The sequence below is a fragment of the Macrotis lagotis genome, chromosome 2 (assembly GCF_037893015.1).
Source record: "Macrotis lagotis isolate mMagLag1 chromosome 2, bilby.v1.9.chrom.fasta, whole genome shotgun sequence".
NCBI classification, from domain to species: domain Eukaryota; kingdom Metazoa; phylum Chordata; class Mammalia; order Peramelemorphia; family Peramelidae; genus Macrotis; species Macrotis lagotis.
The window spans coordinates 6538020-6565609 of record NC_133659.1 but is presented as its reverse complement, the minus strand read 5'-3'; the positions used below and the strand labels follow the sequence as shown (position 1 = coordinate 6565609).

The 27590-nt window shown below is 36.3% G+C and overlaps 1 protein-coding gene across 1 annotated transcript in view; it reads right to left on the bottom strand.

Moving 5' to 3' along the window:
• Positions 1 to 27590, bottom strand: part of NEGR1 (neuronal growth regulator 1) — an 817401-nt gene that overhangs the window by 398876 nt on the left and 390935 nt on the right. Inside the window, exon 2 of the mRNA XM_074220351.1 lies at positions 9339 to 9571. Within this exon, the coding sequence (XP_074076452.1) occupies positions 9339 to 9571 (233 nt within the window). The remainder of the gene's footprint in view (positions 1 to 9338; positions 9572 to 27590) is intronic.

Below are 27590 nucleotides of genomic sequence, written 5' to 3'. Positions count from 1 at the left end.
GTCCCCATCCTTAGCATTCCAGAGAAATGAGAGAAATCATCCAGATAAATCATCCATGTAGTTCTTTGTAGTTTTGCTCCTTTGATTTTTTTTTGCTATCTTTTATTTAGGCCCCATCTATATTTTCTCCGGTAACCCTCATCCCCACCTCTCCCTACCCCCTCCAAAAGAAAAAAATTCAGCAAAACTAACAAACACATTAGAAAAGAAAATCTTATGGTTACAATTTTCCACCCTCATGGGGCCCTCCTTTAGAAGATGTGGAAGAGAAGTTTTCTCCAGGTTGTGTCATTCTAATTTTTGGTATTCAGTTTTGATTATTTTGTGATGATTGTCCTTTTCTTTTCCATTGTGTGATAAATGCTGAAGATCACCCTAGGCTTGGAGCCAGGAAGATTCCTTTTAGGAGTAAAACTCTAACTTCAGAAACTGTCTGTGTGACCTTGGGAAAAATCACTTAACCCTGTTTACCTCAGTTTCCCCCTCTGGAAAATGAGCTGAAGAAAGAAATGGAACCACTCCAGCATCTTTGCCAAGAAAAACTAAATGGGGATATGAATCAATCATGACCAAAAAGATTGTTTATGTTGTTTTCTGTGGTCTCACTTGTACTTATTTCACTTAGTTCACTTGTACTCATATAAATTTCCATTTTTCTCTATCTAAATCATTTCCATTTCCCTGCTATCATAGTATATCTATAAATTATTTTATTTATATAGACCCTTTCTGTCAATGCTCACTTTGTTGTATATGAATAATAGTAGAATATCTGTGTCAAACAAAATGGATATTTTGGACACATTATGTGAATAACTCAAAATCCCTTTCCAGAATGGGTGTAGCAATTTCCCCATCATCCCACCAATGTTGATTCTTACCATTTTTCCTCATTTGGCCAATTTATTGGTTTAAGTGAAACCTCAAGATTTTTTTTATTTGAATTTCTGTTATTACTGCTGCTTTAGGGCACTTTTTGTATGGAAGAAAGGAGACAAACATCTATTAAAGGACTACTAAGTTCCAAGATCTATGCTAAACAAGTTTTACATGTATTATTGCATTGGGTCTCAGATGCAATTAGTATCCCCATTTTGAGGAAACCGAGACAAAGAAAAATTAATTGACTTTCCCAAGGATTGCGGCATAGCTAGAAAGGGCAAAGAGTCAACTTGAAGTCACCTTCCTGACTCCAAGTTCAGTATTCTATTTTGTTCACTAGGTGCTAGTGGTTTCAAATTTCTAATTCTTTGGAGAAATTTTTTCCCCCTTATGTTTTCTACCACTTGGCTCTCAGGGAATGGGGTGTGATTGTTTTCCTCCATTTTTCTGATGCTTTCTGTCTTAGTATCAGAACCATTATTGGACTGGCCTGCCAACCTCACATCAAACCCAAAGGAGGGGAAGAACAAATAATTAAACATAGACATCTGGTGTACTGCCAATTACCTTCTAGTGGACATCATTATTTCCCCCTAGTCATCCCTTACCTCTCAGCCATGAAGAAGGAAGGCTTCATAAGATCTCTCTCCATTCTCTACTACTCCAAACTCAACTTCCTAATCATAATCTCCTCAGATATATTATCTTACCAAACATTCATTCTTTATCCATTCACGGAAACCTTTTTATGTTTCTCCTATACATTTTATTTTTAAAATTATCAACCATTATATATGACAACCCATTATATTGTTTGATCATATTTTACACTTATGTTCCAACCACTCAGTATTTCTCCATAGTATTTTTCTATTTCTATCAAAAAGAATGGCACCATTGATATGTTTTGGTACACTTTGGGTCTTTACTCCAATTTCTGGTTTTTATGGGGCACATGCCAAGTTTTAGTATCATTGGAACAAAGGCTTTGGATCATTTAGTCACTTTTCTTGCATAACTCATAGCTGTCATCCAGAATGGTTATTCTAATTCAATCATTTGATTAGAAGATATCCTCAATATAGTTTTCACTATCAACTCCACTGTCTGGGACCCTCCTTTCCTGTGATTGGATTATCTGATCTGCTAATCCAGGCATGCATTTAAGATGTTGACTGGTAATCATATTACACTCCCTATGGGTCATATTTGCATCCATTCAGAATTGTGCAGTAGGTAGTGTTAGACTGGGAAGTGGGTCAAAGGCTTCTTCTGAGGGTCACTTGTGGTGGTGACTGTGTCTTGGAGTTAGGATAGACGAAGTCAAATCTACTCTCAGTCACTTACTAGCTGGGTGATCCTAGGTCGCTTAACTTCTGTTTATCCCAAATTTCTCACCTGGAAAATGCAGACAATGGTAGCCCTTCCCTCATAGGATTGTGGGGGCCAAATGGGATAACATGTAAAATGCTAGTGTTATACAAATGGTAATTATTAGCTACAATTATTTTAAGTGACATTATAATGAGCCCATCTATTCCAGCATCCTTATTTTACAAATTAAACAAAATGAGTCACAATGAAATGAAGGTACTTGCCCAAAGTCTCCTATGAAGTTAGTTCATTATTATTATTTTCAAAGAAAACTCCTTGCTTAAAATCAAGGAAATCTTTAGATATACAGAAAGATATTTAATCACAGGTATAATTAAACCTTTTTCTATGGGGGTGAAGGGAGGTTCTGTTTTACTTACACACATAGTAATGATGTTTCTATATAGCTGCTCCCTACTTCCAAACCTAGATAGATTAACATGTTGTTTTGGAGTCTTTTTATTTCATCGTAGACTTAGTGATTCTGTATGTCAGTTCCAGACTATTCTACATAATAGACCATATGATAGTTATGTATCCTAGAGGATCAAGGAATGAATTTGGCATCATGACTCCTATTTACATCTTAGATTCTCAGATCCTCATTTGACAATATCATTTCACGGAAGGGGTTTGTTTATCTTCCTCATCATCACAAGTATCTACTAATGACCAGTGGTACCAAAAGGCCGATGAACCTTAGAACCGTGACCAGTGGCACCCCCTAAGACCACCTACCCTGCTTCCAGCCAGTGCTTGACAAGCATCTTTAAAGGAAGCAGTTTCTATGGAGAAGAGATTAGTTATCCACACCAACTCAAAATTCAAGTCCACCTAGCTGAAACATCAAGATGCCCTGAAAAATGAGGCGGGAGGCAGCATGTTCCAAGTGAATCATTCACACCAATTGCACCCCCACTTTGACCACTATCTCTAGACCCTGATGGAGACAGCATAGTACCCTGAACCTATGAGTCTTGGACAAGCAACTTATCTAACCAGCTCCATCCTAGGAAGCAACCCCTGGGAAGATGCAGTCTGGTAACTGTTCCTTTGGGTCCCTCAGGTAAGACATCTCAACCCCCTTATTCAAGCCCTTGGCATCATCAAATGATCAACAATGACAATGATATAATTTCATCAGTATAAATACCATTAAATAGCCATTGCCTTGGGATTGGCAGCTGCAGCTATCTCTAGATGTGGTCTCCTCCATTAGAATGAGAACTCCTTGAGAGCAGAGAATGCCTTACTTTGCCAGTTCTATTCCCAGTCCTTTTGCCTAATAAATGTTCCATTTGAGAGAAAATATGGGAAGACTTGCACAAAAGAGTCAAATGAACAGAACCTAGACATTAATATTGTAAGAATGACTGAGTGATCGAGTCATTTTGAATAGTTGTTGTTTGTCCTTTTCTGAAGACGACCATGGGAATGGAACAGGATGTGGTGACACCGAGTGGATGGGATTGGGGTGGGGGTGGGGGCTTTGCTAAGTCACCTGCCTCACTTTGTCCTCCAGAGCCATCTGAGGCCAGCGACCAAATATGCATTAGGACAACTGGATTCAAAGAAGTCTTTTCCTTTTTAAAAGAGGATCTTAAAGAGGTCTTTGAATCCAGTTGACCAACGGAACTAATCACAAATTTCGATTACATATACACACATACAAATCATACATACATCAGCATGTATGCATACACATACATGGATATTTGTATCTAATAAAAGTCATATACTGTGTAAGAGAGAGGAAGGGATAAAAAAATGATAATTTTATACTATATTATTTAAAAGAAAAGGCAAGTTATATAATAGATTTGCAATTTCATGGGTAAAATACAAAATGAGCTATAAATATGAACAAAAGCAAAATAAAAAATACTTCATTCACTCATTCATAATACTGAAGGTTGGACTAGTTGGGCTCTAGCATCCTCTTTAGCTGTGTCTGTGATCTCTCACATTCAGGCAGTGTAAGTAATATGGATGATGTCCATTCAATATTCATCCATTCAATACTAGTCAACATTTTCTCAACACTCTAAATATAAATCAGTATGTTAGATATTGTTTAGTCTGCATTTGTCAGAAATGAAAAGGATTCTAATTGCCATTTAGACCAGTGTGAAATCTCTCTATAGCATGCCCAATGAGTGGTCATCTAGACTCTATATAAATACACCTGGGAAACTTAGACCTTCATTAGATGGCACATTGCATTGAACCATTTTATGACTCAGTTCCCAGGAATCATGATGTCACTGGTTAAAAGGCTTGGAATCTCATCAGAGGATTTTGCAATATCCAGATACTTAAACCTCACAACAGCAGCATTATAAAAGAATGGTTCCATTTCTTTTGATAATGTCTCCATGTCCCTACATTTTTCGAATAAGTGAATTAGAAATGTATTAATTATCACACAACAGAACCAGAAACAACAGCCAATTAGGTAACTTCATTTAGCATCACCATATTATTTATAGATAATGACATAATTAACTTTGTACATGGATCAATTACTCAATTTCCACTCTTTCTAAACAACATTCAGATTGAAAGATTCCAGAAATTTCATGACACTTTTTGTTGCCAATTTTAGGAAAGGAAAAAACACAGGGATAAATGAAAAGATCTGTACTTATTAAAACACAGTTTGGTACTGGATATCTTATACCTTTCATATGCATTTTCTAGTCAACTTAGCAATTCTTTCTTTTAGTAAAACAAAAGTTTTTAGCTTTGGAATTTTAGGAATCATGCATTTATTCAATGAATATTTATTAACTACTGACTTTTAATTACATTGTATAAAAGATCTGTAGTCCATTTTACAACTGAGGTAACTGAGGCCCAGATTGTGAAATAAATTGGCCAGGCCACTGTATTTGATTGCAAAGGAAGAATAAATTTTTGTCAGTTGAGTTCTTGGTCCAACCTCCTTCTCCCTAGAATTCTTCTTCTTCTATCCTACAGGTGCCATATTTATCAGTATTCATATCTCTAAGAAATTCAGTGTGCACAATACCCATTTAGGAGGATCCCCCCCATCATTTAAAATAAAGGTAATAGAGGAGGAATAGGAGGGAGAAGAAAAATAAGTAGAAGTAGGTTGAGCATGAGAGAGGGAGGAAAAAGAGGGAGTTGAAGAAGTGGGAAAGAAATTTAATTTTTAAAAATAGCTTCCAAGCAAACATTCGTAGTTGCAGGAAATGACATGGACTCAGTTTACTTAGAAAAACCTAACGGTACACCAGAAATTAATAGCATCATTGCTTATCATTGTGTTATTCTTTTGAAACTGAATTCCTCTAACTTGAAGACATTATTTTGGTGAATAGAAGTTTTACAAATAATCAAGCCAACAATCCACCCTTTAAAGCTATTTCAATATAGACTGACTTACCCTACTTAGCAGGAGAATAGATGTATTTGTCACATTTGTTATTTCGTCTGTCGACATGTGGTTGGAGTGGGGTTGACTCCCCATGACATTTATTTACTTGAAATGCTGGTTTGCTTAGCTTATTAATATTTTCCCTTGAACTTTGTTAATATAATTGGAATACTGCCCGTACGTCAATCATTTCTAATAAATAATGACTTCCATAAGCACTGAAAAAGTATTAAAGCCTTAACTTGACTCATAAAATCATTTTCAAAGAGACATTTTTCTTTCCTCTCATTTTCTAAAAGACACGCAAGTCCCTGTTTAAAGCATGTCAGTAGTAACTATGGAGATCTTCTTTTAATGCAAAAAATCTTTTCACTAATCTTAGTCCCAATAAGCCATTGTTATTATTCCAGCTGGGCAGCTAGGTGAGATAGAGAAGAGAGTACCGGGCTGAGAACCAGGGGGACTCACCTTCCTAAGGTCAAATACATCCTCAGACATTTACTATCTGTTTGACTGTAAATAAAACATTTAATCCATTTGCCTCAGTTTCCTCATTTGTCAAATGAGCTGGAAAAGAAATGGCAAACCACTTCAGTATCTTTGCCAAGAAAGCACCAAGAAGGATCATGAAGAGTTGGATACAACTGAAATGACTAGACTACAAATTATCCAAGTTTATGTATTTTTACCTCAGATGTCTGATGCATTTCTAAGTCTACAAATATTGATTAATGATTAAATATATCAGAATAAAGCTTCTCTCTTCTGGCTGGGGATTCTCACCAGTTCTCATCAAAGTTCTCATCAATTATCCTCTTCTCCAAATTCAGAGAGCTTGAAAACCGGGAAAAGGTGCATCTATATTTCTGAGTTCAAATCAACCAATGTCTCATAGAGAAAAGTATCATTCTATTAGTCCACTCTCCCAATTCCAAGAATACTTCCTTTACTATGTTACAAAGAATCCAGAATTCTAAAAGTTAGGTGTGCGTATGGAATATTATATATTTGCAAATACTCATATAAACTGCAAATGATCATGTCAGAACTTTTAAATGTCAGGAAACTATGACATCACAGCAGAAAGAATACAGATTTGTCAGAGGATGGAGATGCATCAAAATTTGCTATTTTTTATTAGTGAATCATTGAGTAAGTTATTCAGTTTCTTCACTTTAAACGAAACTCTGACCAGCAACTATCACATAATAGGTTCTTAGTAAACATTTGTTGAATTGACATAACTCTAAGATCTGGACCTAAATACTGTGACCCATAAATGGCATTTCTAGTGCCAACTTATGGTCAAAGATCATGGGCTATTTCTGACTTCATTACTCTGAATCAATAAAATATGAAACAGGTTATAAACCACTTGGGAGATGAAGAAATTTGGGCAACTAGGCTATGGGTTCTTTTAACTGGATTGTTTCTGAATATGATACTAATATTAAGGGAGGAGAAAGGGGGGTAAGTGAAAAAACTAAGAGAAAGAAATTAATCATGTCTAGGATAGAATGAATTCAAATTATATTATCTAAACAATACTTCCTAAATTATCAACTGATGACTATATATTTATAGTCTTCATATATCTCTATCTTATATGTATAGTATAGATATAGATATTGAAAATATATGTCTATGTATAATATATACAAATATCTATAGACATATAGACAAATACATAAATACATGCCTACATTCATATATATATATATATACATATGTGTGTGTTTATATATATACATATATATACATAAATATATATATATATATATATATATATATATATATATATATATATATATATATATATACCTCTTCCAGCTCTGTAGATTAACAATTCTTCTGTAACTCAAAACATAGATAGCTGCCTTGGGATCTAAGAGCTTAAATGTCTAATCTGGAGGTTGAACTCAAACTCTGGGCTTCTTGATAGCAATGTCAGCCTTCTATCCTCTATAATCCATTCCTCCTCTTCTTGCTCTCCCTTTTCTCACGAAGAAAGTCATTAAGAAGAAAAAATAGCAAATAAGAGCAATTATACTTTTATTAATAATATCAATTCTGAAAATTCAATTGCTTAAGTATTTTGTTTTGATTATGGGACATTAGTGGTTAGCAGCCTATGGAATTATATATGAGATCACTATTTTTTTTTCACTTTGCGCCAATGAACAAAAGATAAATTACCTTCTTTATAACCAAAGCATGTCAGACTTAGCATTGAGGCTTTACTGAATCTCCAGTAATAAATGGCATTGAGTCTGGAGTCAGGAAACCTCTTCTTAGTGAATTCAAATCTGGTCTCAGAATTTAGTAGCTGTATGCTCCTGCCCAAAGGACTTAGAGCTGTTTGCTTCAGTTTCCTCATCTGTGAAATGGGCTAAAGAAGGAAATGGCAAATCTTCCCAGGACCTTTTTCCAAGAAAACCCCAAATGTGGTCGAAGAAAGTCTGGCATGAATGAAAAGTAACTCAATAATAATACAAACAAGAGGCAACATACACAAAGTTTACTTTTCTTCCTTCCAACAAACACCTGAATTCAATCAAACTTCCTGTGAACAGACACACTAAGGAAATACTTAGTGAAGTAAATAAATGAGCTAAAGGCTCACAATCACATGCATTTGGAAATCCCCAATCTCTCATTTTATGGAATTAATCAAAGCAGCAAGTATTTTATGTACTATCTTCCTCTCATTAAAGGCACAAAATCATATCTTGAAAATCAACACAGCAAAAAGTTAAAAAGAAGTAATATTTCTTCTACCAAAAATACCTGTATTCTCTTTCACACCATTATGCCTATGCACATATACTCATATACTGGAAACTTCACTGATATAAGGAGCCACCTGATCATATTCGAGAATTAGAAATTAAGGTCATATATAATGACTTGAATTTTTATTAACGTAATTTAAGTCCATATATTGCTTTCAATTTCCCTCTGAATGACTACACTTCGATGAATGTGTGATCCAATCAATGTCATCTTCCCTCCCACAACATATCTCAAGCCCATCCAGGCCTTCGCCTCATGAGACTCTCCCATAAATTCTCTATGAGCTATCTACCCACCATATGGCTGGGGGGTTTCTTCTTCATCTAGTTATCTGGTCATTAGAGGGATACAAATGAATTCTGCAAGAATATAAATGACTGCAATGTATTCTTTCCTTATGCCAAGTTGTCTTTCTTTTCTGCTTATAGATAACATGGTTTAAATAAACTAAGACTTTAGATAAACTAAGATAAATGGGAGTCAGTAATAGCAAGCGACTGACTCAAAACTCTAAGAGAAAATGCTTTACCTCTCACTTTTATAGAACTGTGGAGAGCATTCTAATAAACACCATTATTTTAGTGCATCCATCCAGAGACGTTAAAGATTTATAGAATGGGTGACTCGGAGGTAGAAAAGGATAAAGAGGTTCATAGAAAAAAAGAGTTATCTCTGGATGTAAACATCTTTACTCCTGTCTTGATGCTTGGTCATGTAAATGTCTATAACAGTTATTATCAGTAATGGAAATTATGATACAGCTATCTGATCACAAAGACAGTCTGCCCTTTCCCCCAGTTGCCTACAAAGCATTTCAGTATCTAAATATTGATCTTTCCAAAGCATGGCTGTTAGCGATCCAGTCAAGTGGATGGAAACACTCTCTTACCTTGTACTGTTAAATGCACCTGCATTGTTCGAGGCGTGTGTTGAGTCTGCACGGAACACGTGTAGGGCCCATCATCCGTCACATCGACGTTCTGTATCTGGAGGCTGTAGTCCCTTTTATTTAATGTGGAAATTGAAACTCGAGGATCCACCGACCACTTATCACCTCCCGCAAAAATAATACTTGACCGGTTGAGCCAGGCACCCTTTGAAGCTCCATCTTCCAAATAACACCTGAAAATTACAAAAGAGAGAAAATTGTTAATCAAAATGAAAATGTGATCCCAACCAAAAGCTCCCTTTGTTCTGCCAGCATTTCCAGATGCTATATAAGGAGGAGGTGGCAGTTACAAACATAAGAAATAACAGGGAAAACCATGCAGAAGTTCACAAATTCTTTACAATTTTATTTCAATTGCAAATGAAACAGGACTGACAGGTGAGGTCTTTTGTTTTTTTTTTTTTTTTTTAAATAGAAATGTGTTTATTTGAAAACATTTTCCACCTGAAATATGGGTGACAGAGAGTACTTTTATATACAATCAGCCTTTCCAAAAAAAAAAAAAATGGAGTGGAAGATGCTGTAATGGAAAAAGCAAAAACAAAATAAACAAAAAAACAAAACCACTGGTCTTTGATGGTGAATCCTCTGGGTCTGGGTCAAAGAATCATTGTTCTATGGGTAGAAGTGATCTCTGAGCCCATCTATGCAACTCAAGGGAGAATGAGACCCAAAGATATTAAGAATATTTCCTACTAACAGCGAGTAAGGAGCATAAACAAGATTTAAGTCCACCCCCTCAGATTCCTAGTTGATCAATGTTTCCACTGTTTTCTGGAAGCATGTCTCTTGGACTTTTAGCTAGGTGACTTAAAACATTTTATCTCTATCAACTTGTTTCCTCATCTATCTTAGAGAAATTATAATACTTAGATTGCCTATCAGGGCTGTTAAAAGGATCAATAGAAAACATAAGTCTTCATAATTGAAGATCTCTTACAAGTGATTATTATTTTCTGAATCTCCTAGTTTCTAATAATGGAAAATATAATTCAAGGCAAACTTTTTCTTATGAATCACTAATTTAGTCTTTTGGCAAAAATAGAGCAATTGAAGGAAGGAGAATGGAAGAGAAGAAAATGATAGGAAGGTCACTTTTTTTACATCCTAACTTACAAGAGTTTGGATATCTCACATCCCTTTTGATTCCCTGTTTTCATGCCCAAATTATATGGGAGCAGTCCAAGATGATCTAAAATGTCCCCTCTAGTTCTAAAAGTATGAGGCGCCCCACTTAGAGTAAGAGTAAAGGATACGAATGTAAAAGAGTCGCCCTATTGGTCAGAAGAACAATAGCAGTGACAAGAAGAAAAAAATCACATTTTTATTATAATACCTTAGAAGTTAGAAGGCGTTTCTTAGAAATGCTGGTTTCTTTGAATTTCATCACAACCACAAGAAGCAGAGTGCAAAGGGAACTAGAGATCCTTGAGGAAAGTCTTTGTCCCATTTTAAAATACACAAACTTTGTGAACACCTTTCATATGTTTATCACTGCCATTTATGGAAAATCTTTTGTCCTCCTACGCCTTTGAGTCCTGTAAAGCTCCCTGCTAACACCCCTTAAAGAAAACTGAGCAAAACACCTGCTATAATGACCACACCTGGAAATAAAAAGCACATTCTGTTCCTTCTGAGTCTTTGGTTGTCTTTTATTTATTGTTTGAATCTCTAGTGCGGTACAGTTGCTGGGGTAAAGTATATATTTAGTCAGTGTTTGATGAATAGATCACTGTTAAATTTCATTTAAAAAGTACTCACCAGGGGCAGCTAGGTTGTGCAGTGGATAGAGCAGAGGCCCTGGAGTCAAGAGACCTGAGTTCAAATCCAGCCTCAGACACTTAATAATTACCTAGCTGTGTGGCCTTGGGCAAGCCACTTAACCCCATTGCCTTGCAAAAAAAAAAAACTAAAAAAAAGTGACTCACCCAAGGTCACACAGTTCAGAAGTGAGGAGTCTCAGTGTTTTTGCCCTTACTTCATCCCCTTTGTGTCTAGCAACCCTAAAGCCTTTGGGACTGCATAAGGTTCATATTAATGCTTTAACATAATGGATGTATTGCAGATTATTTTTCATCAGGAAAAAATAGATCTATATTGGCAGAATGGTGAGAAGGCCATAGCTTATAATGCATGGACATAAATATGCATTTATTTAAAAACAATTCATAGGATTAAATTATATGGATATGCATGGATAATATATGTATTTGGGTGTGTTTGGATATATGTAGAGAAAGGAAAGCAGGTAACTTAGCATAACATCCATTCACTCAAATCCAATTCATGTGTTTGTCATGGCCTCAACTCCCTGACATCGTGGTCTTCTTTGAAAATGAAGGACAAAGTTTATTACTATAATATTTGCATAATATAATTTATATACAATATAACTGATTATATTATATTAATCATATTATAACATATTTATTATATATATATATATGCATGCATATGTTACCCAATCCCATAGACATTTTTTTCCTATTTTTTCTTAGCTGGCAAGAACCACCTGGATAATAAGCCAAGCAATGCATTTGTGAGGACATTGGCCTTCAGTGGATTTGGAGGTCAAATGTAAAAGCCAAGTTTTCCTTATGCAGAATGAATGCAGCCCTCCCAGTGTGGAGGGTGCTCTTGGACAGAAGGTCTATCTATTGCTAAAGCAAGGTAATTGGCATCTAGTAGGTTCTTAATAATAGTCATTGACCCAATACACCAAATGCTGAGGATGTGGATGCAGATTTGGGGTCCTTTCCTTTGGAGTAGGCTAGGAGAGGTAACGCTAGGATGGTGTGGACCCTGGTGACTGCTCCCAAGGCCCCCATTTCTCCACTTCATCTTGAAAATGTTCTGTTACAAATTAAAGACTAGTTCCCTTCAACGAGTACAAAGCCAGCTCTAGAATGAAAACACGCATCCATCGACAGGGTTTGACAGCCCATCTCAAGCCTCCCCGGGGGGATTGAACAGAGGCCTGGAGATTGCTACCAAATTGCCGCTGCCTGCGATGGGGCGGCCCCTGCCAACTGTATGAAACTAATCAGTCCAAGGGAAAAAAAAGGTACAAGGTAGAGTGCAGAATCTCATTTGCAGTCACTCTTGCCAGCTGCAGAATCCAAACCAGTAGGAGTCTGAAAGGTCATTGTTAATTGAAAATCTTTTTTTCTTTATGTATTCAAGGGAGAAAATGTACCCCCCTTTAATTGCATAATTAAACAATTACAACATATCACCATTCTTAATAATATGTGGCAAGAGGGTGGGAGGGGGAATATGTCACCTTTTCAATACCATTATTTGGTTCCAATGTATAGAAAGTCATCCAGGTAATAATATATAGGAATCTAATCCCCAATTAAGTAGCAGTTCAGTATCATATGCATATTTTAATATAGCTTTTAGAAGTTAAAAAATTAAAACATTACGAAAATATTACTTTCTATCCTACCTTATTCTAAAAGAAAAGGAAAAGCCAGTTATGTAAAAAATAACAGTCCACTGATTAACAGTCTTTTATTATTTGGCAATTTGGTGGTATATTGGTTAGAGTACTGGACATGGGTCAGCATTACCTGAATTCAAATGCTACCTTTGGTGTTTATTGGCTCTGTGACCTTAGGCATGTTAATTAACTCTCTTAATCCCAGTTTCTTAATTTGTAAAATGGGTATAGTATGCAATGGTATCAAAATCAAATGAGATAACATATGCAAAGTAGATTATAGACCTTAAAGTCTTATATAAATGATAACTATGCTGCTGCTGCTGATTGAGAATTTACTTTGCACCATTTGCCATACTAACAGCTGGGCAAAGGGAAAAGGAGTAGAATGGACCAAGAGATGTCACAGAAATTCAGTCCCATTCAAGTCAACAGCTATTAATGAACTAACATGAAAATTCTCTATATGCATCTATATTTATATGCATTCAAACACATGCATGCAACATACATATTCCATCTAGAGCCACATTACCCTGTGGTTTCAAAAAAGACTTTCTGGTGTCCTCCATCAATGCAGTTCAGTTAAAACATACATGTGCACACACATGTATGTGTATAGGCAACATATAGTCTTAGAGAGCTGCCAGGGGAATGGTGAGGTTCTAAGCTTTAGCAATTTTGAGATAACTATAATGAAACTCAAAAAAGGACTCAAACTGGACCCTCCATTACTCTAAGCTCAGTACTCCATGTACAATGATATTTTTGAGAGGTGTAAAGAAGATTCCCAGGCATATCAATATTTCTGATCCCTTTAAAAATTGTATTGTTTTATTTATCTGCAATATCATAGTACAATAAGTATTAAATTGGAAATACTATCAAATTATTATTGTTATCATTATTATTTCATTTTAATCTTTATTTCAAAATAAGACTCACAAACAGTTGCAGGATAATTTGCCCTTCTCCTATTGTTTTTCCTACTTAATACTCATTGTACCATTATGATATTGCAGATAGATAAAAGAATACAGATATTGATCTGACTGGTCATCTTCCTTATACCTCTCAAAAACATCATTAGGTTAATTCTAGCAGTAGATGAGATGAAGGTAATCCTGTCTCTCTCCACCCATTCAATTCTGGGACTGGCTCAGGACCAAGGCAAAATATATGAACTGATGAGTGACCCTGGAAGGTCTTCTATCCACAAACAAGCCTGAATGTGAACAATAGGCTTTCTGATGTTAAGTATCATCCCAAGGAAACTGGAAAATTGTGAATTAGGAATTAAGAAGTGGTGAAATGATGTCATCAATGAAAAAGAAAATGGCAGGGCAAGGATAAATGGAAAAAAGCCCAAGAGCTCCATTGGCATCTTTTTTGTTATTGAGTCAATTTGAAGTGATCTTCAATCAGATCCAGGATCAGCCCAGAGCCCCTATTTTACCTGTAATTCAGCTTTTTATGAGGGTTGGGTTTTGGGAATTACCTAAAGCTGGTAGGTGGCCCAACAAAGAATGACAAGCCTGGGGTCAGAAAGACTCATTTCATGAGTTCAACTCTGACCTGAGACCCTTACTGGCTGTGTGATTCTGGAGAAGTTGCTTCACCCCATTGACCTCAGCTTCATCATTTGTAGAAGGACATAGCAAACTTCCCAGCATCATTGCCAAAAGCATCAGACATGACTGAAATACAAGTGAACAACAAAACTGTCTGATCACATGCATCGGGATGGTAATTCCTTGAGAGCCAATAACCCATTTAATTTTTCTTTTCTGTCTTCCCAAAGGGCCCTAGGATAAAACAGTGCCCAAAGGAATTTTGACTGTCTGTCCATGATCTGAGCAGACTGAGTTTGATGATGCCCTGGACCTTTCATTTGTTTCAAAGTTTGAACAATGTCATATTCAGTTCAACTTGTTTAATCATTATTAGATAGACTCTTATGCTTGATGCTATATGTGGATCTAAAATAACTAAGAACTCAAGGAGCTCATGTCTAGCAAGGAAAGAAGGATAAATGGACCAAATCAGGAGAAATAGTAACAAAACAAGAGCTCTAAAAGCTGGAGAGACTGGGACCAGGGAATGAGTGGAAAGAGAAAGAGTCTTAGATCTGGAAAATAGGACATTGACTTGAATTTCATCTTTGACTTTCAATGTCTTTACTTAATCTAATGATCAATTTATAAAATAATATTTTGCTTAGACATCATGGGGGAAATGGGATTTGTCCCAGGTATTGAAATGTGAATAAGGATCCTTAATATTTGGCACTCTCTGGATTCCTGTTCATCAAATTGCATTCAGGGTGGTCAAACTCCAACTAGAGTAAACCTGATTGACACAGGTGAGGATATTCTCTCCTGCAGCAATAGGAACAGAAACAAGGACATCTAAGCATTTCATTCTGGGGCAAATTAGCATATCCAGGTAAAAAATACCTATTTGAAAATGAGGCCCACGGCATCTTGGGAAGAGTTCAGCTCTTTCATATCACCAGGTCCTTCTAACACATTGCAAAAAGCTCTATGTGTTGCTGCCATGACCAATCCACAAGACAGCAGGCTTCATTTTGCCTTATGGAAAAAGATCAGCCCCACTGCAGACATATTGATTAATGAAAGCCCTGATGGAAAGCCACTAATTAATAAAAGAAGAAAAGCCTAACTCCCCTTGGATTCAAAGGCAAGCCATTTGAAAATGATGTTCCAATGGACAGGTGAACCAGCTCTCTGACTTCACAGCTGTCCCCACATTGTACTGGGTATTTCTAAAGCCGACAGTAGAACAAGCCTTCAAAGACCAACAAAGGAGATTGATGCTGTGACGCATTCAGAACATTGCCAAGTCTCTAGACTCTTTCTCCATACAAAGAAGGTTTTGACATCCTGGCTTCCATGCTGAGTGTAGGTGAGCAAAAGTGAAGCAGTGATCAAAAGGCACACTACAGATCCTACCTCTTATTTCCTCCCAGTCACACTGTAGCTTCTATTGGCTCTCATCCATGTTACAACTTGAAATGTGAATAAATTCAAATAGTTAAATCAATATTCCAAATTCCCATTAGACCACACTCTGAGGCCATGAAAAATCCCATTCTCTCTCCTTTTTGGGGAAATTATCAACAGAATAATCAGCAATTTTTCTAATTAATGTCAATTACATTCTGAATTACTTACCCTTCAGAATGGGGAAAAATTTGTTTCATGGTGCTAAATTTGAGAATTAGCAAAGGGTAAGGTGCATTATGGCCATTAACTGCTCTTACTATGCGATTTGGTTATTGAGAAGTGGATAGTACAGCAATAGATATAATGGGATGTCTCCCTTAATTGCCTTTATCACATATATCCTAAAAAGGAAAGTTCATGGAATGTCTCTTAAAGGAGATACTCCATGTTCTCTCTCCCTGTCGCTCCCTCCCAACCTTCCACCCAGTTCAGGAATTCTCTTATTCCTCCTGTTTGCCTCTTGCATTCCCTGGCTTCTTTCAGTTCTAAACTAAAATATCCCCTTCTGCAAGATGCCTTTCCTAATCTCCCCTATTGCCAATGCCTCCTCCTCAATTTATATTGCACATTTATTTCTACATTGTGTGAGGTTTTTTTTTAATACATTGTCTACCACATTAGATTGTAAACTCCTTGGGGACAGGAACTGGTTTTGCCTGACATAATATTTTTTAATAAATGTTTTATTGACTTGATCATAAAAACAAATAGGAATATAACAAAATCAAAAAAATCTAAATCTGAGGATGGAAGGGACTTTAGAGGTCAGCTAGTAGAAACCTTTTATTTTATAGTTAAGAAGACTGAGACCCAGGTGGAAAACTCTGCAGCCCAAAGGTCACAATAGCAACATTTAAAATCATTTTTTTCTGATCCCAGGATCAGAACTTTGTTCAACATCCTATTTGGGGGCAGGAAGAAATAAAACTCAGTAGTAAACAATGTCCTAGGCAACTGGAGATTATTTTCTTTTCAAGACCTTTGTAAATATATAAAGATGGAAATCTTCTTCATTTAGTAACAGGTGACAGTGTCAGTCCCATCCCTTGGAAAACAATGTCTAACTTGACTAATTCAGCATGAATCAATTTTCCACTAATTTTGCTCTCATTGTATTCATCCCTTTCCTTTAGAGTATGGTTAGCAGGTAATTTCTTAGTCATACCTTGGCCTTGGCCTTTCTAAGCAAAATCCACTCAGGTCATTGAGGATTTTTCCAAAGTTTTTGCTCCAGGTCTATTAATCACCCTTTCTCTTTTGCTCTGAACTCTCATTGATCATCATTTTAAAGCAGGAATGATCTCCAAAGTTATATGCTACAACTTCTTGATTTTACAGATGAGGACAGGTAGGTCTATTAAGGATGATTAAATGACTTGTCAAAGATAATCGATATATTTGAACCCAAGTTCTTGGAAACAAGATTCTCTGCCTTTCATTGTCTTTTACATATGCTTATTCTGCCTTCATTAATTTAAGCAAGTTCTGTAGTCTATCATGAGACACCTATTGTCTCTTAGTTATACCTTTTCTTTCCCAATAAAGTCAATACAGGGTTCCCTACTTTCAGATTCCTTTAAAACTTCTGGATGTACAGTTTGCAATTTTCTTAAGTCACCATGACTTATCTTTCTAGTGTTCCTCAATCTCGCAAAGGAGTGATCCCACCTTAGGTAACAATTCTGATCCTCTCCCTTATTAAGGTTGCTCAAGGTACAAGAATATCTACTTATGATTCTAGAAAAGAAGGAAAGGCTTCATCACTCATTAAGTGAGTTTTGTTGTTATATCTTTCCTCTACTGCTATTCCTTCATTTTTGCTTCCTCTGGCTAGGTATCTTTAGAAAGCCTCACTCACCCCCAGACTAAAAAATAGATCCTTTTGCCTTTGTTCTCTCTCTCTCTCATTCTCTCTCTCTCTCTCTCTCTCTCTCTCTCTCTCTCTCTCTCTCTCTCTCTCTCTCAATCTGAGAGATTAGAAGGGACCTTTTCTAAAGTTCTTATTAACTGTAGTTAATGAGTTTCTGATAATAAATAATAACCCCTTCTTTCTTCTGAGGGGCAGAGCTTGAAGCTACACTCAGGAAATGGCCCTTCTCAACCTTTATAATTGTCCAATGGAACAATTCCCTTAGCTCATCAGTGAACTTCAGAGAATTAAACCTCAATGAAATGATCTTGAGCCTTCAATGTCCAAACAAACACACAAACATAAAGGGGCAATGGTCCTAGTGTTAGAAGCCTTAGGTTCAGATCTCATCTTTGCCTTTTAATTCTTATGTGATTGTATAGAAACCACTTTTATCTTGTTAAGTTTATTTCCTCATATATTAAATGAGGACATTGTATCAGACTTCAGAAGCCTCTTGTAGCTCCATTCTATGATCCTTTGGTTCTGCTTTCTTCTGTCTCTCCAAGTATATTTTGTTCACCTTGCATGGTTGACATTGATGATAGATTCTTCTTTGGGATCTTTGACGTCTTTCTATGTGTCTTTTAATTTCAACTATTTTTTATGTTCTTTTAGAATAATGACAGTTTGATTTGCCTTGGACAGAGTAGGTGTTCAGTAAATTGATGTAAAGGAAGTACAACTTTCTTCTTAAAAGAATTAAGCCTACATATGTTGAGATGAAGCAATAAATGCAGCAATTGTTTAAATAAATGCTAATCTACTTCCAAGTATAACTACAAGGAGTGTTTCAGGTTTTCATTAAAAATGCTTAGGAAGACTTTTGATCTTTATAATTTGCATGAGGACCACAAAGCCACTAAAATGGTTTCAGGGATATGGTGAAATCAGAAACCTCCATTATTTTTGGTAATTCCTTCCTTCCATCTTTTGTCCTTCCCTTTTCTCTCTTTCTTTCTTCTCCTTTTCTCCCCTCCCCTCCCCATTCTTTTCCTCTCCTTTCATTCCTCTGTCCTTTCATGAAAGATTGTTCGAAATAGAAATCCTTCAGGATTCCCTAACTGGCAGGTTCTGAGAAGTATTTTGAGTTGCTAGAGGAAGAGTTCTCTCTCTCCTCCCTCTCTCTCTTTCTCTCTCTCTCTCTCTCTCTCTCTCTCTCTCTCTCTCTCTCTCTCTCTCTCTCTCTCTCTCTCTCACATTTCTTTGTTGTCAGAGATTGAATTGCACCTCAGGACCCACATGGTTCATTCACTAAGGCACTCTACTGACAGAACAAATACTCAGCCAAGTCCAGGAGTAGAAGAGAATTGGGGCAAATTGAGGGAAAGGGGACCACAAAATAGAAAAGAGATGGACAGCTCTAGGCAGTGAACTGTCCTCTAGGGTGAATCACTAAAGTTTACCATAGCTATGTTAAAATCACAGCCTGAGAGTTTTGGGAGATCTCCTTCCTCATATAAGTTTCTAACTTTCTGTCTACTTAAATAAAAAAGGGAAAATCAAATGGAGCCACATCTTAAAACATAAATATTATTTTCTTCAATAAACACATCTATTTTCAAGTCACTTAGGGGAAAAATTAAATGTAAAACTCAGATAATAAAAAGGTAAAATAATAAAGAATGACATAGAAAGACTGCAAACCCATCTCTTTTGTCACATTAATTAAGAATGAACTACTATCATTAGTGAATACTGAAATTTAAAGAATGTATTCTTATTTTTATTTTCTTAGCTGCTGCTTATCTTTAAACTTCCTGTTGCCACTGTGGAATTTTTTTCCCTTAATGCAATTTGTTTCCCCCCCTTTAAAAATCCCTCTATGAAGTGCGAGTTATGTTTTATGAATAAAGAATGACTACATGTTACAATTAATTAAAGAAAGTACTGAAATCATTAACTAAAGTAGACATTAATCCTTATTTATCTATCCCATTCTCTTGAGAAACTTTGGACTAAACCAGAGTTGAGAAGGAGATGAGAGTTTTTGCATTAAAATATAAATTAAGGAGTGCCTAAAACTAACTCAACAGGCTATCCATGGAATCAAATCAAATCAAGTTAAATGTACCAGGATGCAATGGGAAGAGAATAGTTAGAATTCCATTTGGTAAAACCATTCCCATTTTTTATGATCTTGAAGTGAATCTCACAGAAGTTCATGTTAAAAGACTTGCTCAAGGTCAGAGGCAGGATGTGAAAGAGGTGGCATAGAGGTCAGAACACTTGACTTGGTTTTAGGAAGACCTGAGTTCAAATCCAGATGCTATGTAATGCTGAGCAAGTCTCTTAACTCTGTCTTCATTTGTAAAATGAACTGGAGAAGGAAATGTCAAACCCCTTCAGGATATTTGCCAAGAAAACCTCAAATGGAGTCACAATATATCAGAATGACTGAAATGACAGAATAACAAACAATAACTTTTTGATACCAAATGCAGTCTGCTAGCCTGTGTTCCAGGTTTTCACTGGAGGGAGGGAGGGAGGGAGGGAGGGAGAGAGAGAGAGAGAGAGAGAGAGAGAGAGAGAGAGAGAGAGAGAGAGAGAGAGAGAGAGAGAGAGAGAGAGAGAGAACATAAACAACACAAGACTGTTGCTTTCATTTTGATTCTCTGGCTTGATGCAGTATCACTGGGGAATAGACTGTTTCACATCAATGAATTCTGCAAACAACTGAAGCTTACCAGGTTAAGCTCCAAACCCTCCTTTCCTTAACCATTTTTGGTGGGCATATTTCTCACATTATTATTCACTTTCCTACTTTCTTAAGCAGGGTATAATAATGAATTAGCTTTTCATTGTTTCCAAGTTTTTCCCTCTCCCCTACCATCTCCTCATTTCCTAGGGGCAGCCATTTCCCCCTCCTCCTTTTCAGAGATCAGAAGGATTTAACCATAGCCTCTTCAACCCTTTCCTGTGCTGCCAACCTATATATGGCATCTAACTAAATCTCTCATTCTCACATCTTTTGGACCATGTATATCCCTAATTCTGTGCCCACATCTGGAACTCTTATTTTGTCTTGATTGGTTGTTTCTTCAGTTACCAAGTACTTCTAGAAGTGGGTCATAGCCATGATTTATCTTATTTCTTATATTCCGCATCAAATGTCATATTCTGGTTAATGCTTTTTGACATCTCTGTCTTCCCCCTCCCCCCTGCAGGACTGGAACAATAATCAAATCTACTCATCATTGTTTCTAGAAAGAATGCTCCAATCTGCTCCTCTATGACACCATTCTGATCCCAGTGACTTTCCAAAACACACTAACCTTCCCTATCCTCCACTCCTCTCTTTCTGGGATCTATCTCCATTATTACTTTGAGGTGTTTGGTGTATAGTGTTTATTTAATGAAGGATTTAAAACTTCATTCATTCATTCATTCATTATCTCATACTTCCATCAAGACCTTGGTCTTTCTTTCAGTGGTTCTCTTAAGTAACTCTCAGGGACTAAATACCTGTGCAGAGGTATTTTGTCCCTAGATGAAATATTTGTACAATGTGCTGTTTTGGAAATTCTTGGGCCTTCCAATTTACTGCTGCCAGTGTGCTTGATCCTAGTACTGCCCATTTTCCTACTGACTGTTAGGTGGGAGAATAGCTAGTCCTTCATGTTGGAGTAGCATATATAATTCCAGTAAGCTGAATACAATGCACCTCTCACCTTCAAAACAGTGTGCAAATTCCTGCTAAGGATCTTAAATCGCTACCCTCACATTTTACAGCATCTTCTGTTCAAGATTATTCACATGTTTGCAGGGCTTTACAATAACTAGTTTTTGTGTTCCTGCAGTCTGTTTCATTTTCCTCCTAGACCTGACGGGTTTTCAGTGAAAAGAAAATCAGTTGGCTCCCCAGCTATAAAATGGTCAAAGGATATGAATAGACAGTTTTCATATGAAGAAATTAAAGCTATATTATAATCATATGAAAAAAATGCTTCAAATCATTATTGATTGGAGAAATGAAAATGAAAACATCTGAGGCATCCACTCATACCTATCAAATTGGCTAAGATGACAAAAAGGGAAGATGATCAATGTTGGAGAAGCTGGGGGAGAATTGGGACATTAATGCATTTCTGGTGGAATTGTAAGGAGATCCAACCATTCTGGAGAACAATATGGAACTATGCTCAAAGAGCAATAAAACTCTTCATTCTCTTTGACCCAGCCATTCCAATTTTAGGCCAATATCCAGAAGAAATCATAAAAAATGAGAAAAGTCCCACATGCTCCAAAATATTCATAGCAGCTCTTTTCTGCAGTGTCAAGGAACAAAAATGGAGGGGATGCCCATCAATTGGGGAATGACTATATAAATCATGGTATATGAATATTATAAAATATTATTGTTCTATAAGAAACCATAAGTGGTCAGTCCCTAGAGAAGCATGGGATGAAATACAGCATCTGATGCTGAGCAAAGGGAGAAGAACTAAGATAACAATGTACACATTAACAACATTGTGAGATGATCAACCTTGATGTAAGCAGTTCCTCTCAGAAGTTCAGAGAGCTGGGAGAACTGCATTAGACCAGCTATGGACAATACTATCCCCATCCAGAGGAAACAAAACAAAACAAAACAAAAATCCTTCAGAATCTGATAATCACTGCTAATGATTCACTTTTAAAAAAAATATATCTCTTATGTCTTTCTTTCCCTTAATCCCAATACCTCATAGCAAAAATGGCTAATCTGTAAACATGTTTAACACAAACATATCTGTACAATATTAATCTAACTTTTCACCAATGAGGAGAGGGTGTTAGGAAGAGAGGGTGGAGGGAAATTTTGTAACTTACAAATAGACATAGGCATATGGATAAAATTAAAAAACTTTTATAACATGTATTTGAAAATAAAATATCAATAAAAATAAGATGGGTATGGTTTTGAATAAGGTGGTCTTCTTATATGACAAGGGTAAAGGACAGCCATTGAACAAATCCCATTCTACTTTGGCACCTTGCCAAAAGTCAGTTGGCAAGGTGAGTCAACTAGTTGTATTAAATATATGGGAGTATCTCAACAAGAAACTTACTAGCTAAGCAGGCACAGTTGGATTATGATTTGCATGACTGTGAGTAATATCCATGCTGATGACATCATGAAATCAATTATTTTTTTTTTTATTTTGTTTTGGTTTTGCCAAGTAACGAGGTTAAGTGACTTGCCCAAGGTCACACAGCTAGGTAATTACTTAGTATCTGAATCTGGATTTGAACTCAGGTTCTCCTGACTCCAGGGCCAGTGCTCTATCCACTATGCCACCTAGCTGCTCTGAAATCAATTATGGAATAGGGTATGTGGGTATCATATTTGTTTGCCCATAAATTGATTGGATTTACTCTTTTCTTAACCAATATTTTATCATATTTCAATCAATCAAAAATATTTATTAAGCACAAGTCATGTGGCAAGTACTATATTAATTTGAATGTCAGAGTAGAAATTATATTGTATCCCATGAATCTGCTCAAGTCAATTCAATGATTCAAGTCTATTCACCTCCATTTAGCAAGTAACTAGAGCTTACTATGTGTCCAGCAGCAGAGACACAAATAGAAAAATATACACGTTGTTCTTTGTGACTCAGTAACATAGTATTATGCATAAACATTTGAATTATATAGCATAAGATCTTTGAAATAATTTTGTTGCACATTTCTTAGGATTTTCTAAGCCATACTTTAAACATTTTGAAAATTATGACATTTTTAAATCATTAAATCTAAATAAAAATTTATGTTCTAAGACTCTTCCCCTGGTAACAATACATAAAACATCAGTAGATTACATTGGAGATTCAAAATGTATGGGAAATCCGGGGATATGCCCTAATTTTCCAATTGCAGAATTAATTACCTACAGAGAATTGGGTTGAGAATTAAAAAACCCCAAAGAACCAAAGTTGTAACAGGGACAACATGCAGAACTACTTATTGGGTAAGATGAGGTTTACCTGGATGGAGGTATGATGACACTTCAATGATAAAACAGTTATCTTAAAAGTGAACAATGTTATCCATTCATCTGAGAAATATTAGGGTATCTACTGCATGCAAGATGTATTTTATATATATATATATATATATATATATATATATATATATATATACATACATAGAAGCATTATTTAGACATGGATCCTACCTTCATTATCACCTTTTCCTCACCCCAAATGCACACCCCAAAACACACACAAGACAGACAGAATTATGTACATACACATCAACACACTGGACTGACAACTTTAGAATCATGAAATCACAGAAAATCAGAATACAAAGGGACAAGAGAGATTATCCAATGTTGTCTACAAATGAGGCACTCTATAAACTATTTTGAGAATGGTTATCCAGTCTTGAAGACCAGCAGCAGCAGGCAATAATTCTAATTAATTTTTAGCAAGTTCCTGCTGCCATAGTCTGATATCCCTATTTTCAACTTTTCACCATTGTGTCAGGTTGGGTCTGCCATTTGTGAACAAACAGAACCAATCTCTTCCCATAAACTTTCAAGTACTCAAAGATAGCTAGTATGGCTATCTTGCTTTCTATTTCCCTAAACTAATCTTCATATGTCTACACCTTAGGGTCAAAGAGTGCCTGTTAGAGTTTAGCTTTTTATAAAGTAGTTATTGGTGGGGGCCTAGGTGGCAGAGCAGATAAGGTATCATGCCCAGGGTAAGGACCAGAGTTCATATCCAGCCTCAGACACTTACTAGTTATGTGACCCTGGATAAGTCACTTAACCCTGTTAGCCTCTATTTCTCCATCTGTCATATGAGCTGTAGAAGGAAACGGCAAACCACCTCAGTTTCTTTGCCAAGAAAACACAAACGGGGTCAGAAAGAGTCAGACACGAGTAAAATAACTAAACTACAACAGCGATTATTGGAGTGAACTAAATTGGTGATTGTCCTTTGGATAAGTTCATCTCAATATTTTTACATGTCTAAATGTTGGCACCTTGAACTAAACAAAACACAATTGAATTTAGATGCTACATGACACACAGATAACTAAGATTTTCACCTCCCTGGTCCTGGGCCCTATTCTTCTGTTACAATGGGTATAGTGAAAGAATGGGCAAACTTCCTCTAAAAAGAAGACCTCATCCAAATTGAGGATTCCCAAAGATTATCTACAGCTTAAAGAATGATTCTATTCATTGTTAACTACTCAGGTGGCTAGTTCCTAATTTGTAAAGTCTGAGTCTATACTGTACATGAAGTCCACTTTGTGTCTTATACAGTTAATCATTTCTATAGTGAGATGATTGGAGGTTTCACATGCTGTTTGTATTACCAGCCTACTTCTCTGAAATTTGGCCATTTACTTGGGATAGTCAGACCAGAAAAAAAAAATCTGAAATATTTGTCAGTGGACCTGGACACAGTTCTGAAAAGTAAATATTTGGGTTCAGATTGAGATGTGGGATGAAAGTGAACATAATTCATCCAAATCAACATTTAGGAGTATGACTCTTGGCCTGAGCCTAAAAACAAGATTCAAATTCACATCATATATTTGTTAATCCTAGTATGGGAATATCCTTGTGAACTGTTAGATTTTCCTGGTTTAGCCTTGCTTATAGGCCATACCCACCATTATTGTGTATTGACACACTCTGTCCTTGTACTTTTTGGAGCCCAGAGAAAAGCATTTTTTCAAGGAAAGTGAAATTCCTCAGATGTAATACAATAGCTAAGTCAGGATTTTCAAGACAAAATTCCATTTAAAATCGGGGCTGCTCTTCCCTTCAAAGGTCCTAGTCCTTCCTTCCATCCTCCAGAGGTAAACTCGTTTTTGAGTCATCTATTAGGTCAGGAGAATCCTTGATCATCTGTCATAAGGAACATGATTCATGTTGATATAAATCTAAAGATCAAAGTGATGATTTCCTTTTCTTTACTGAAACAAAGATAGGTACTACTGGTGAGAGGGATCATCAGGAAAAGTGACAATGGTATAAGGAAAAACACTGATCAAATTTTTAAAAAGATAGCAAAACTACAGAGAAGAGGACAAAAACATTCTTAGGATCTTATCTGACAAGTGGTCATTCTGGTACCAAAAATAAGTTGTCATTTCAGTTTTGTTCACTATTATTTTTCTTTACTCAGTTGCCATTCTAGTCAAAATGGTCTGTGAGTTTTTCCTAGAACTTCCCTGCTTTTGAAAAACCAATTCCCTCACTTTTGCACATAGAATCCCAAGGTTTTGTCAGATGAAGTCTTAAAAAATTCTTTTAACTCCCCATTACTAACATGCTCTTATCATTGAAAGTAATACATAATGAATTGCATTTGTTCTCCCATCTTGCTCATTTTATTTTCCCTAATAGAGGGTTTGAAGTTTCCATGTAGAGGAGCAGGCATGGAAAGAAAATATTTGCAGTGTGAGGGAGATATTGCAGCAGGATATGGAAATACCAGTTTGCCCGTAATCCAAAAGATAGATCAGTGACAGAAGATGAAGGGCTTTCAATATCCAACCAATGATCCCACAGGCAAAGGAGAGAAATGGAATTTTCTTGAGGAGGAGAGTAGAATGGTCAGATATATCTGTTGAATATAACTTTGGCAATTGTGTGCAGAGTGAAAAGGAAGAGAAAGGCTGTAGACAGAGAGAACAAGAAGACTGATAGACCAGAAGGGAGCTAATGGGTCTTCAAACTGCTGTAGATGCATGAATGGGGGACAAATGCGAGAGATTTGGGAAAGGTCTCATTGATAAGACTTGGCAACTGATTGCATCAAGGGGAATTTGTAGGATGAAGAATTAAAAATGATACAGAGGCTGAAAATCTGAGGGTTGAACAATGATGATGTCTTAGATTGAAAATAGAGATGATGAAGAGAAAAGTCATTTCAGGATAATGAAACTGAGTTCAGATGGGGCAAATATAATTTTAGATACTTACGAGATTTCCAAATGGCAATGGTCAACATGTATTTGAAAAGTGGGGCAGGAACTCAAGAAAAAATGAATATATGGATCTGAGAGTCATTGACACAAAGAAAATAGTTGAACTCATGGGAGTTAATGAGATTATGAAGAGAAGATTAAAAGGTCCAGGACAGAGCCCTAAGTATCCCTTTGAGATTCAAATTCCTCAAGAGCTTCCTCTTCTGGCAGAATTCTATTTGTATTCTCTTGCAGGAAGGCTTTAGGCCATTGGTGTTTTGTATGTTGATAACTAACATTTGCATAGTGCTTTAAGATTCACAAAAAACATAATGAAACAGGTGACATTATTATCCTCATTTTACAGATGAAGAAACTAAGACTGAAAGAAATTTGACTTGCCCAGGGTCTCATAGGGAAGTGTCTGAAACAGGTTTTGACTTTGGTTCTTACTAACTCCAACAATATTCACTCTAGATGACCTGTTTTTTAAAGCTATTTCATGAATCTTTCTCTCCATTTGCTCAGATACTCTGGTTTGGAACTTTAATTCTTCATTTTGTGGAGACAAGATTGATGTTTTGTTGCTTGCCCTCAAATCCTTCCAGATTTTCTTATTCAACTTAACTGACAGTAACTTGCCTAACTTAATCATATCCCCACGATCAATACTATGTCTAGAGTACATGTTATATACATCCATGAAAAGCAAAAATCCGTCTGGAGTGGTAAGTGGAAGGCAAGGAGAGACTGATCAAAGAAGGTTATCTTATTAAACAGCAGTTCCCAAATTATTGAAAGCTTGGTACATTTGGAATTCCTTTGAACTTGAAAGATTCCTCATATATCCATGGTTCATTTTATTAGCCCTGGTCCTATGGAACATT